The following is a 14,281-nucleotide window of genomic DNA, read 5'->3' as shown; positions in this document are numbered from 1 at the left end:
GACATCACACAGATGTCCTTAATGGCGAGAGAGAGAGAGAGAGAGAGAGAGAGAGAGAGAGAGAGAGAGAGAGAGAGAGAGAGAGAGAGAGAGAGAGAGAGAGAGAGAGAGAGAGAGAGAGAGAGGGAGAGGATGAAATCTGCAGGAATTAATGCAAAGCAGGCTTCACAGGGCTGGCTGCATCAGGATTCATACATTCATTCATACATTCATTCATTAATTCATACAACACCAACAAAAAGGTGCACCCAATAAAAAATAAAATGAACAACTTGTATTTGGAATAGTTTGCGATGCCCTTTTCAAGAGAATCGATTTTTTTTTAAATTCAATTAAATTGCCTACTGATGAGAAGTGACGGAAGTAAAACACACATATACTAAAACAACAACAGCATCATTCACTAATCCACCCTTCCTTTCTAGCGCTGCCTACGACCTGAGGGTAACTTCACTTCCACTTGTCCAACACGGCCACTTCAGATTTCATCAAGAAGCCCGGTTCTTGGAATTTCCCGAAAAAAAGGAGAAGGGAGAGAGAAAAAAAAGAGAGAAAAACAAAATCGAAAGAAAATGAAAAAGACTCCGTTATAAAGCTCCAAAGTAGTTTTCACCCTGGGTGGTTTTCACCTCCTTTTTTGGACAGCAAGAGAGTAGGATGGAGAAAGAGAGGGATGGGGGGGGGGGGGGGGGGGCGGATAGAGTGGAAATCTGCCCCCCGTGGTGCTGGTCCCTGCCCGCTGGAACAAGAGCCCTGGTGGTTGTCAGGCATGAGTAAGTCGAGAGCCGGGGGCAGTAAATCACGTCGTCTGGACTGCGGACTCCGATACATGTTGTGGCTCCGATGCGTTCTATACTACCGCTCTCATAATACATCACCCACCCATCCTCAACTTGTTCTGTGCAGAGGGAGAGAGAGAGAGAGAGAGAGAGAGAGAGAGAGAGAGAGAGAGAGAGAGAGAGAGAGAGAGAGAGAGAGAGAGAGAGAGAGAGAGAGAGAGAGAGAGAGAGAGAGAGAGAGAGAGAGAGAGAGAGAGAGAGAGAGAGGAGTGGACATGGGGATAAGGCCCCCCAGAGTCTAATTACAGCATGAGCTACACCCTCTGGACTCTAAACTGGACTCTAAAGTTTCTCCAGTACTTTATGGGCTATATGACACAGGGAAGATGAATGAGAGTCGTTTTTGGGGGGGGGAACGGGGGATCACCAAGACAGACTCAAGACTTAGAGATAGTTCTCTTCTTTCAACTTAAAGTCGGATGGTTCCAGGAGGAACTGTAATCCGTGGTTCAGATGCGTTTTAAATATCCACTACTGACTTCAGCCAACTGTAGCCAGCGCTAACGTAACAATAATAGGTGCGAATAGGAGCATTAGACAAAGTTCGACATTTGAGGCCAAATCTTCTTCTAGTCTACTGGCTAGTGACTGTCACTTTGTCTCCTGCTCTGCCCCCGTTGATCTTAGCGGTGGCGGAAGTGTGGCGGCTGTGGTTCAGGAGGTAGAGCCGGCGTCTAACGATCGCAAGGTTGGCAGATCGGTGGTTCAAACCCCCGGCTGGCCACATGTCAAGGTGTCTTTGGGCAAGACACTGAACCCCCAAATTGCTCCCAATGAGCGGGCCAGAACCTTGCATGGTAGCTTGCCGCCATTGGTGTGTGAATGTGTGGGTGAATGGGTGAATGAGAGGCCATTGTAAAGGGCTTTGGAATAAGGAGCTATATAAGTCAGTCCATTTACCATCTAAAGTCAGCTGACGTACGTTGATAGTAGCTATTCAAATGAAGCATGGATTACAGCTTCTCCTCGCCCATGGACTACTTTCAGGGTAAGGACCCATCTGACTGTAAGGGTCGAGAATCTAAAATATTCCTTTAAGGCTCCCAAACATTTACCGGAGGGGGTGATATGGATGACAACATCCCCAAACATCAACACAGCAAGGGCCAGGGACGCATCGATAATCGCATGCGACGTGCTGTATTAACAAATTCATAGGCCGTCCTCAAAACGAACACAGTGACAATGTGGGACATCACTTTTCGGAGAGGCTGTCTCTCGAGTCCATTATATGGCTCTCGTGCATACTGCAAGGGCCTCATCTGACCTCAGATAGTAGTCATACATACTAGTTAGTCAATAATAGACACAGAGCAATCAAACATCAATCTGATTTGACATAACGCAAACTAGGCAATTTGCACTCTAACGATCAATGGGGAAGTTGGCATTCGTTTACCCTCCAGATAAATTATCGCCAATTGACGGCGGGCCACTCTCCACGCAAGGCCAGGGGGGCTTTTTAGCTTTATTGGAGGGCCTCGCGTCTGCTGATCAGATATTACATTACAGAGTCGAGGAGGACACTTAAATAAACCATCTGCCTGCAGACTGACCTTGGGACGGGGATGGGGGGGATAGGGGACGGGGGGACGTTTATTTTTCTTCGCAAGATTGACGATTGGCTCGGGGGGTCGACGGGTTGTAAATAGAAATGTCTAAAGGAAATACAGAGCTAAATAGTTTTAGAAACGCCATGGCTACTTTCACAGATGTCTGCCTTTGTGCTGCTACACGTGTCCTAGGATGAATTAGGGTGGGGGGACTAGAGGAGACTTATTAAAGTTGTTAAGTTGTCAAAGCCAGGCCAGCAGTGCATACAGACAAGACAGATGCTGTTCCCTCGACTCAGACACAGAGTTGTTTATCTCTGAGGGGTGTGAATACTGAACGTACGGCCCCCCTCTATACGTACGAGCCCCCCTCAAAGAGACGGAACGACAGGAGAGATGAAATGACTAACTGTTCTGAACAGGCCCTGCCGCCGCCTCACCAGGTCCCGGGAGAGCATACAGAACATACCAGTACTGTTTAGGCCCTCTCTCAGTCAGTACTGGGTCAAACTCAGTGCAACCTCTGGTGAAATAAGATCTTTCGGGGGGCTGTTTCTCACCACTCAACCAAAATAACCTCAACCAAGATTGAAAAAAAACGCCCCCGTGTTCGACATGGTGAAACAAAACCGCAAATGAGTTACGCGCGTGGGGGGGGGGGGCCTGTGTTTAGGGAGGGGAAAGAGATACCGTGCAAAACATATTGAAGTGATGTATTGAGACGAAAAAAGAAAACGAAAAAAGCCTTTCGAATTGAATGACCTCCGGCAACATGACTTAATAAGGGATGGGTAAGGGAGAATGTGATATCTGATCATAGTGTGCATGCAAACAAGTGTTTGGGGGATTTTTTTCGAGGCAAAGGAGACCGCTTCAGTCGACTTGGCAGACCATGATAAGAATAAACATGAGAGAATCAAGCCGCAACCTTAGGAGACGAATATCAAACGTGTTTAGCGCTGTGGATCGCATTGGGATTTAAACCCCTGACTTGGCGCATCCGCGCTCACCATATCAAGTAGGTCATTTACACCTAGAGGGAGGGATGACTGGAAGGAGGGATGAAGGAGGGATGACTAGAAGGAGGGATGATTAGAAGGAGGGATGACTGGAAGGAGGGATGAAGGAGGGATGACTAGAAGGAGGGATGACTAGAAGGAGGGATGACTAGGAGGGATGAGTAGAAGGAGGGATGAGTAGAAGGACGGATGATTAGAAGGAGGGATGACTAGGAGGAGGGATGATTAGAAGGAGGGATGATTAGAAGGAGGGATGACTAGGAGGAGGGATGATTAGAAGGAGGGATGGCTCCTCCTCACAAACCAACAGCAGAAAAAAGAGGGAGGGGTTGAGGAGGGGTGAACGCAGGCCAGCGGAACAGTGTGAGTCTTAAGGCCATGATCAAATATGACCCCTGATCCCTCTTACATCAGGTGAGATCAGTGTCTGTGGCCTTCAGAGGCTCGGGTTCGGTTGAGCCGGCAGGGATTAAGACCTCTTTGAAGCCGGTCCCAGTGTCACTGGGAACGTGGTTCATAATATAAACCTCTAGACAAAAGTGTGGGGGGGGGGGGGGGGGCTTTCCAAGGAAAACACAAACACCTTTTAGGGAATCTAAAGATTAGAAAACTCGTTTCAGGGCACGGATTAACACAGGCTCCTTAAAAACTGCCCCCAAAAATACACAGCAACTCCGCAACCATTACATTAATTTAAACATTACATTAATTAACGAGACGTTTTACTGTTAATGAAGTTAAGCTTTCCTGTCTGTTGATATGTGACACATTCTAATGCTTTGGTCCTCATGTCGGGATCTGATGTAATGATCTGACTCTTCTTTAAAAAAATGTGAATACATTTCCGTGTTGTTGAAAATCAACGACACGTCGCTAGTCAACTAACACAGCTTGTTCTGTGAGCCTGCTAACAATGTAAAGTAGTGTTATAGTTAACTAAGTAGCAGTGGGGATTACTCACCCAATCCATTTCGTTGCAGTAGTTCCGTGTTTCCAAAGAAATGTCCGAACATTTTGATTGATTGCCGACATGCGGACCAAATGATAAAGACTGTGTCACATATTTCAAATAGGCCTTCACCCTGGACATGGACTTGGTGTCTCATCTTTGCACATTTCCTGTGAGAACAACTGATCCCCACCCCCCAAAAAATCAGTGTGTAGGGTTAGCATGACAGTAGCCCAGGTGGGAGACCCCCGACACTGAAAGGGCTCTGCAGCAGGAAGCAGGTGTGTTAGCTACTGTCTGACAGAGGAGGGGTCCAGCCCTGGCGCTGGAGAGAGTTTAGGGTTCAATCTGAGAGCAAAGAGAGGAGCGGTGAGGAGCAGCCGTGTGTCAGTGCGCCAGTCACAGCTTTGGCTGCGTAGTAGTGATTTAGATTTAGAGGAGTCAGTAGGCGTGGTGTAGATGTCTGGGAACAGAAACTCTTGAACACTTAATATTTGCATGTGGCTTGTGATGGATGTCTGTTCATTGTTTGTTTATTGAAAATACAAAAAAATATTCATAATAATAAAAACATTTTTTGCATGTGGCTGATACCATGACAGCGCTGTTTGGTCTCCTATTGCGAACGGTCCAAAATGGCCGCCTCTCCCAGTCCTGGCCTCCCACCCACAGGAGCCTGACAACACTGATTATAATAATGTCTTGCTGTTGTTACGCATTGTTCGCCAAAAGACTTCCCCCATTTGATACAGGTCTTTGATTGCTTGTTGGGAAAGTATATCAGCAGGCGACAGAGATGCGTTGGTTTAGTTTGTCTTAGCTTACACCTTAGTGTGCCCCTGACACACATAGCCTAAGACTTCCCACAACTCCTGGCAACTCTAGATTCTCGTCTGTCAGCTGTCTCGGGTACTACTGTATGTCATTACCAATCATATTATAATTTAGTAGGAGTAGGCTATAAATAGTTTTTTTTTTAGTTGTGCTTAGGTCTTAGTTTTTTTTAAATTCCATTTGCCCTATCTCGACATGAAATGACAATATCCGTCTTCAGGTCCAAGAAAAAAGTGTGCAGGGCACAAATCCAAGATGACCGCCCTTTCCCCTTGGCTGAAAATGTTCTCATCTCATGTTGAGATACTGTAGGTCAAATGGAATACAAAAAAACGGAGACCTAATAAATATTTTTTTGACCTCTGTATAGCCCACTCATACTTTTGGTTATTTAGAGTTATGGCGATTCATAGTTCTCACGTGACGTCAAATTCTTATAGGAACGCCCACCTAACCCTAACCCTAACCAGCTAACGGCAGCATTATTGACCCATCCAGATCTAAAAAACAGATAACTGTCTGTACTTTTGTAAGCTTTCATCCTCGCGGCAGTGTAAAGGGAAGGATTCTCCACAAGATATATAAACATCACCGAATTGAAGCTCTGGCAGTGACTTCGTTGTTTTTAATGATTGAAATACTGCGGCGGGTGCTGTATATGGATCGCAAGTGCCGAAAATTTGTAGTTTGTTCACATATCTTTGTTTTTCTTCTTTTGAGAGGTGATCTAAATAATCGTTGCTTGAATGACAGGTCATTGCTGCAGTTCTACAGAGTTTCCACAATGTTCTGCCCTCCAGGGCTCTGTGCCAGTCACGTGACTAAAAACTATGAATAATACCATAATAATAATGTAAGTCCGGACTAATAGTTTGGATTTGCTTGAGAACAGTTTTCATTTTGTTAAACCTCTAATTGTTCCTGTGTGTAACGGTGAAGAATGCTTTGGTTCTGCTTGTTTTGCTGTTTTTGTTTTCCTTTTATAAAACCCAAACAGATCTTTTAATTAATCTGTAATTACACTACCCTGGAATAATTACGGTGTTGTTACAGAGACCAACAATGCATAAAATGCGAAGATAACTTGCCATGCCTACCAAGTATCACCACCATAAGATGCATATTCAGTGTCATTGAATGCTGATATCCAATGGAGAAATGTCTGCTACTGCGTCATACAACTGCAAACCATTAACTCTAACTTGACCCTAACCAAACCCCAAACCACACTTGAAATCAATTCAGAAATGTAACATCGGGTTGCAGGCTCACTTTAATCTTTCTTCCCCCTTTAAGGCAGACCCATGCATCATCGACAACGACACGACCAGGCGTGTGTGTAGGTTCGTGAAGGTCACGCGACTGTCGCAGAGGAGTTTGCAAGAGGCAGTCTCGCACCTCTCTTGATTTCTCGACGAGCAAGAATGTGGGAAACGGCAAGATACAGAATACACGCTGTGAAAGAGCAACAACAGATACAGTGGCGAGGGGGGGGCGGAGCAAACAATGACACCTTATAGGTTTCCTTTTCACAAGTGAGACAGAACACCTATCCGTGCTTCCTCATGACGACACACATCCTGCTGGTGCGTTCTGAACTAATGTGCCTGCTGCTTTTTTGCTCTTACAGTAATCAGTACTCTCTCGGAGTGAGTTATTCTCTGTCCCGGTAGTGGGGGCGGTAATTCAATGCATGCCCAGGAGGGCGACTCATAATAAAATCAATCGCCCCCAAATAAAGGCGAAAAAGAAGCACTGTTGTGGCCTGGAGGGCCGGAGGAACCAGACAGACAAACACATTGGGTCAATCTATCCTGAGCAGCTGCTCTGAGCAGCCTCTCCGTCGTCCATCCCATAATGAGGAAAAGGCTGGGGGTAATGCGTCTTGCCTCGACATTAAACATTACATCAAAACCAAAACAAGCCTCTGCTTTTAGTGCTCAGCGTGCGTCTTTTTCCGCCGCCGTCCTTCCACTTACGTCAGATTAGAAGTGAGAGTATTAAATGTTCCCTCCGCCGCTTTCTATAATCACCCGACACCTGCGGAGAGTGCTACTTTAACAACACCTTCCCGCTCACCCAGAATGAGGTGAATTTAAAAAAGGAGGTTTTTCCCGTAACGACAAATGTGAAACAAAAGTAGTTGCAATTTAGCTAATGTACGACTGGACGACTGGGAATAACAGCGGAGGACAGAATGAGTGTTCCTCGTTTGGTTCCGGGCATTACGACGAGCCTGTCCTCGATTTTGACCTCCACCAGGCTCCGCTAGACTTAACGTATTGGTAATCTTCATGCCAGCCCAGGCGTGGGATTCATAGTTAGCCGGTAGTAGACTAGCTAAATTGCAACGCAATTGTGTTTGCCATTTATCTTTAAACCCCGTTTTTTTGGTCATCTTGCGTCCGGTGGTTTAGGACATAGGCTTAGTAGCTCCTCTGCCAAAAAAAACAGGTTCTGTGCAGCTCATGAAAGGTGCAGATTGTGGATTCGCGGAAAAAAACGATTGACTCCTACACCTGACTACACACACAGCATTTTTGTGACTAATGGTGCAGTGCTGTCGGGGTTTAGGGCTGCTGACAGCTGGTTAATGGTACGGGACAGAAGAGATGCAGCAAACCTTCATCTCCTCGACTGACTTTTAGACACAAGCAGGGATGTGACCCCCCCCGCCCACCCCCTGCAGAGCCTCAATGACAGGTGGCATATAGAGTGGCAGTCTGAATGGTTCAATCTAGCACACACACTCAGCATTAACGTATGAATGGGAGGAGTACACTAGAAAAGATTGCACCATTACACCACCTGGTGTGAAAAGACATTCAGCGGGTGAGAAATGCTTTTCAGAATCAAAAGCCTGTGTGTGTGGGTAGTGGTGGTGTTTCTCCCAGAAGGCCCTGCCCCTCACTGTGAAGGCAGAATCAAACCCCTTTGTGAGGACAGGAGGAGGGAGCCGGTACTCTCCGGTGTGCACAGCTCTGGTGTCGACAGTTACTCCACATCGCCCCGGGGGGGAGTCCTCCTGGGACACTCTCAGCCTCTCAGGCACATTGACGTGCCTTAAATGTGTGTGGGTAAACAGAGCCGAGGGACCCCCTTGGTAGCTCTTACCCTCCTCCTCCTCCTCCTAGCACTCCGAGCGAGGAGGAGGCACCTTGAGGGGTGTCTGGCTATTAGAGCTTGCTGCTGGAGCATAGAGTTTCTCCCCCCCCCCCCAACCACCCACCCACCCGCATCTCTCTGACTGACTGACTAGCTAGCTGGCACGTCACGCCCTGGGGGGGGAGTGGGTGGGTGGTCTGACCCCATGCTGATCTGATGATAGCCCTGCCGAGAGGCCTGTCAATACGGGTTTAAGTGGCGCGCTAAAGGGGCCTCATCAGGTGCCCCGGTCCCAGGCAGCACAGCTCCTACCTGGAGGCAGACGCTCGGGTCCGTTATCGGGGGTGACGCACGCAGTAGGGATGGGACCGTAATTAAATCAGATAGCTTGGTTCGTGTGTGTGTGTGTGTCTCTCTCTCTCTCTCTCTCTCTCTCTCTCTCTCTCACACCCACGCACTTCCAGTTAAACACAGGCAGAACTGCAGGGGCGATAGGAGAGCATATTTACACAGAGCATGGAGGCCTCAGATATGAATAGGAGGCCAATGGTACACTGCACCTCACAACAGGGGTGTCTGCATTGTTATGAGAAGGTGGACAACTCACAATGATTATCTGATAAGGCCCCAGGTAATACGCACATGCCTGTTGACACTCTAAACAAGGCAAAATCTGATTCATTACAGTTTTGTAAACGTTGGACGTATTGCAGAAAACAAACATATGAGCACCATTAACATAATATACCATGGCCTGCTGCCAACTGCCTTGGATGAATACACTCTCACTGAATACTTTATTAGGAACACTCTACTAGTATTGGGTATGGCCTCGCTTAGCTTTCAAAACAGCCTCAATTCTTCGTGGCGTTGATTCCACAAGATGTTGGAAACATTCCTTTGAGATTCTGGTCCGTGATGACATGATTGCATCACGCAATGTGCACTTTCTTCAGATCCCGGGAACCCCACTGAAGAACACTAAAACTCATTGTCATGTTCATGACACGATGATTGATTGGTATTAACAGGCCCTAAGTGTGCCAAGAAAACATTCCCCCACACCATTACACCACAAACACACCGTATATCAACCTCTGTGTCAATGCAAAAAGCTGGGCCGATGAAGGCTTGCCACCAAAAACGCGTCCACAGTGACTGCTACAGTCATACGTACTGTGTTAAAGATCTTTTATCTCAGAGCGCTTGCTTTGAAAAAAAACCCTGCAAAGAACCAGTTTTTTTTCTTCTTTTCTAAACCAAAGATGACGCTCTATCCGTCCCCCTGCCTGTTGATACGTTGGTCCCATTGATTATCCACACGCTGAGCTTTAGTGCCTCGTGGCGTCATTATGAAGTCCACGTCAATTCTCGACTACCCTGGGCTGAGCGGCTGGCGGTGGGAGTATGAATGCCAATAGACCCGTCTCTCCAGGGCCCCTGTGGTGTGAACGCACAGCTCGATACTCCCTCAGAGTCGTCCTATTTTAAAGTTATTTTTTCTGAGTGGGGCAGTCCCATTCATATTTTTCATTTTTATTGACAGTTACAGTGAAGATTTAGACAGGAAGGATGGGTGAGAGAGAGGGGAGGGATGACATGCAGGATATATCCCCGGCCGGGAATCGAACCGGGGACCCTGCGGGTACATGGTCAACGCTTAACCCGCTACGCCACCTAAGCGGCCCCCAGAGTCGTCCTATTTTGCGGGTTCGAGTGGATTCACGAAGTCCAACACTATCCAGCGGCTCTCCTGTTTTCACGTGACGTCATAACCGTTAAAGGGACAGTTCACCCAAAATGCTATCGTCAAGTGGCCGATCAGTGATGGCACCACAAACCAACACGTGACAAAACCACGTAGAGTGAAGTCTGTGCTTGTCCGTGTGCATAGACTCCTTTTCGTAAAGGACACAAAATTATGTGATTTTTCTAATTTGGGTGAACTATGCCTTAAAATAAAAGGTTAGTAGGAAAAGTCAAGGAACACATGCTCACCTGCTGATGGACACCACGCTGACGCAGGGGCTGGGTGACCGCGAGACGTCCCTCAACGCCGGAGCCTGCTCCTCGGACGCCCCCTCGACTGCTGTCGATAACACACGGGACGCTGAACCACCTGGGTCCTGCTGCCCTGCATCTTCACCTGGCGCTGAAAAAAAGGACAGAAGTATCGTGTCAGGCAACTGGTGGACATCAATCAAAAAGGTGTACATTAAGGGCAGATCCCAATTCACCCCTACGGCTCTGTTTTGACCCTACGGCTTCGTTTTGCGCATTCACGTTTAAGGTAGGGGTGTCCCAATTAATTTTTCATCGAGGGCTAGGGGGAAGGGGGAGGGCTATCCACGGCTCCGTTTGGAGATTTTCGGGTACCATGCTCGATTCGGAGCCATACTGTGAATGTGAATCATCTACAGAAATCTGATTTCGCTCTAGGCGAGTTTAATGTAATTTCAATGCATTATAGACCTTTTCTTTATAACAAGCATAACAAAAAAAAATATTATATCGATGTGCTGTGTCTAACGTTACAGGCTGATTTGTGTATGACAGTCGTGCATATTGACATGTCTGATGACATGCTGTGCCTATGCTTACAAACGCGGAAGTATGAGCGCCCAGGCGTCCCAGTCCAATGGAAGCGTCAAGCACAGCCTTCCCATAGAAATACAAAACGACTTGTTTGATCGATTGATAGCGTAAAACTTAAGTTGTGAATGAATCGCGAGCGTCAATGCTTTTCTATGACACTACTGATGACGTATCAGGGTCTTGAAGGGTTGTCCCATTTCATCGGGAAAGATTTCAACCACTACGGCTTGTGGCTCTGTTCGGAGGCCTAAGCTCCAAAGCGAGTGGCACTCCAAAACGAGCCGCAGGGGTAGAAAAGGGAATTGGAATCGGGCCTAACACTAGAACAGCCGTGGGTAATTTGGGGTAATTTGGGGTAATTTGACCCTGTGAGTATTTTTTTTTATTATATCTTTGCACTCGATCAAATTTCAGGACCCTCCTTTCATGACTTTTCCTAGATATGTGCGTTCTACCACCCAGTATCCTTACATTTTCTAAATCACATCAGGATAAGCTAGTATAAAGCTCTTTTGCATTTTTTTTCTGTGTATGAGGCAATTTTAATTTAAAGTCAGCCAACTAGTGGTCGTTCTGTGTAAATAGCAGCTTTCCATTGAAAAGATAACGGTCATTTGACCCCCGAGGCGGCTCTTATATTAGGTAAAAAAAAAAAAAGGCACGGCTGTTCTAGTGTTAACTTGCTTAGGAAGCGCCCTTGACCCCCCGTGTGAAGGTCTTTCATCCGGACCTGTCCTGTCCTGCAGCCTGTGTCAGCCCTCCGTGTACCTGAACCGCCCGTGTGATTAACTGTCATACGTGTCAAAGTCTCTCGAAGCGGCATCACACTCTGGATATTGCCCCCAAAGCATCTATCAGAATACTACTAAGCACTTAACACTCCACTGCATCTTTCTAGCCGGTGAACCGAGGCTATGAAGAACACGTTAATGGTATTCTGTAGCTTGCCGACTAACACCCACATCTTTCATCTGGATCCGTCCTGTCCAGCACATGTACCTATGTGAATTATGTCATACTTGTCATACTTGTCAAAGTCTCTCGAAATGGCATCACACTCTGGATATTGCTCTGAAGCACCTACGAAGAACAGTTAACGGTCTTCTATAGCTCGCAGACTAACACCCACATCTTTGCACTAAGACAATGCAATAATGGAATACGTCGTTGTATCTGAGCTCATACGCGAGCGCTGGTGGCAGGGGAGACGAGGGGTGAAAATAAGCTGCCTCACACAACATGAAGCAGATGCAAAGGATAAGAAATCAATTTCAGCAAACAGCCTTTTGCCCCCGTGTGATGCCCCCCCCCCCCCCCCCCGCCCTCGCGCACACTCGCGCACACGCACACGCACACACACACACACACACACACACACACACACACACACACACGGTTATCACTACCCTCAATTCGAGCGTGACCACCCGGGGAAGCAATCAGAGTGGAAGGGTGGGATTTGGCGAGCCAGAGGAGGGGAGGAGGACGATGAAACGCTGAGAAAACAAATCCTCCTGATCTGGGATACAGGCAAGGGGGGGGGGGGTGGGTCCGGGGGGGGGGGGGTCACACGGGAACTCAAACCACATCTCTCCTTCGCAAATTGGTTATTGACTGTGGAGGACTGCTGAAGAGGGTTCAGGCGGTGTCCCGTGGTTAAGGGAGCTGCCTGCCATGTTTGATTCCTCTCAGGATGCTAACAGGGCTAGCGGTGGTCCAGTACCTGCAGATTGCTCTCCCTGAGCCGCCTCTCCTCCTCCTCCTCCCTCGGCGACTTCCTGTTTGATCTGGGCCCTCCCGGCGGGCTCCAGGCGACCCCTGACTTGGGCGATAAGGCGGGAAAATTCACTGCTGTGCTGCTTCCCTGTGAGGCAGACGAGACATTGGGTTGAAACGCCAGGACAAGACATGCAGAGAACGTGCTGTACACGTGCAGACAAGACAGACAGACAGACAAGACAGACAGACAGAGAGGAGGGCAGCACGCTGTTATAATCCCCACTTTCACACTTGAAGAAGAACGTTACGGTCACAACCACATATCCAAACCGCACAGAGAAACCTGTCCACAGTTCAAGGGCTTTAATCACCACTAGAGGCTATGGGAGAGAAGCAATGTGCATAGTTGAGAACTCGTTTGAGACCAAATTGACCAATTATGGGAGGTTTTGAGGTTTGTTTTGAATAGCGAGAGACAGAGACACTTTGGGGGTGTACTAACATCATATTATGACTTGAGCGAAAGAGTACCATAAAAGGGCTTGTGTCATTATCTTAGGGGAGAACCATAAACGATAACAACTTTATGATTAAATTCAACCACCGAGTTACTGACGTAACAGACGAAGAAGAAGAAAAAAATGAAAAAATACAATCAAAACAAATGAGTGAGACCCATAATGGAAACCACACTAATCGGTTTATGCGGACAACGCTTGTATATCAAGTTAGCGTAAGGGCACCATAACATGGACCGAAGCCTGGGCCAAACACAGATGGGTTTCACTTCCACAGAAAGGAAAAAACACAAAAACATCAACATTTTTATTAAGATTAAGAAAAAGAGCTGAGGCAAGCCCTGGAGGATGTCGTAACACACTGTAAAACCAAGAGTATGGAATTACGATTAGCCTACAACAAGACTGTAACAACTAAACAATGGATCTGAGAGAAAAAACAAAAAGCACACGCAATCATTATTTACTTATTTTTCATATTTTTTAGCTCAAACCACCTCCCGGTTTAACTGAGATCAGTTAAGGTCAACAGTGTTTTTGTTCTTTTGTAAATTCAAATCCTAATACCATACGTGTCCTGTCAATACAATTTAGGCTTAAAGCAGACCAGACCGCAAACATGACCGGCCTCAATTGCATTACAACAGCCTCTGCTGCTGGGCAACGATTTCATCATGAGATTCCTTCTCTCCGTAACGCCTGCTTAAAGCCTCTGTTCCGTGGTACATCGTGTACTCTCGGCCAAAGCTAACCTCCGCTCACCTCTGGTGACCTCTCCGACAACAAGATCCTGTGCCGTCGTTATCCTCTCTCAGATCATGTACTCCAATACCTACAATCTGTTTAATGAATCACATCTACAATCAGATAATAAAATCGGCACAAACACAAGACAAGTCGGGAGATAAAGACTTGTTTTTCTAGTGGTATGGGTGGTAAGAGTCATGGTGGTGGGGGGGGGGGGACTTCCTAACGGGGGAGAACGTGGAGTAGATACTCATCTTCCAATAGCACTGAAAAAGGCAGATGCTACGAGTTATTTTCCTAGAAGGTGGTATAGGCCGGCCTTGCGGCACGAAACATTCCTGCTGGTCCTGTGTTCAGAGTAAGTTGAGTTTGAGGTGTGCCTGCGGGGGTCCGCGTTAGCCTA

General features: G+C 47.1%; 1 protein-coding gene across 1 annotated transcript in view; it reads right to left on the bottom strand.

Annotated features, from left to right (window-relative positions):
• Nucleotides 1–14,281, bottom strand: part of rad18 (RAD18 E3 ubiquitin protein ligase) — a 47,207-nt gene that overhangs the window by 10,588 nt on the left and 22,338 nt on the right. Inside the window, exons 10-11 of the mRNA XM_080547916.1 lie at nucleotides 12,618–12,758; nucleotides 10,298–10,451 (exon numbers count right to left, since the gene is read on the bottom strand). Of these exons, the coding sequence (XP_080404042.1) occupies nucleotides 10,298–10,451; nucleotides 12,618–12,758 (295 nt within the window). The remainder of the gene's footprint in view (nucleotides 1–10,297; nucleotides 10,452–12,617; nucleotides 12,759–14,281) is intronic.

Source organism: Nansenia antarctica, assembly GCF_963989245.1.
Source record: "Nansenia antarctica genome assembly, chromosome: 18".
NCBI lineage: Eukaryota > Metazoa > Chordata > Actinopteri > Argentiniformes > Microstomatidae > Nansenia > Nansenia antarctica.
The sequence above is the reverse complement of the archived record's forward strand: the minus strand, read 5'-3'. Positions and strand labels throughout refer to the sequence as shown.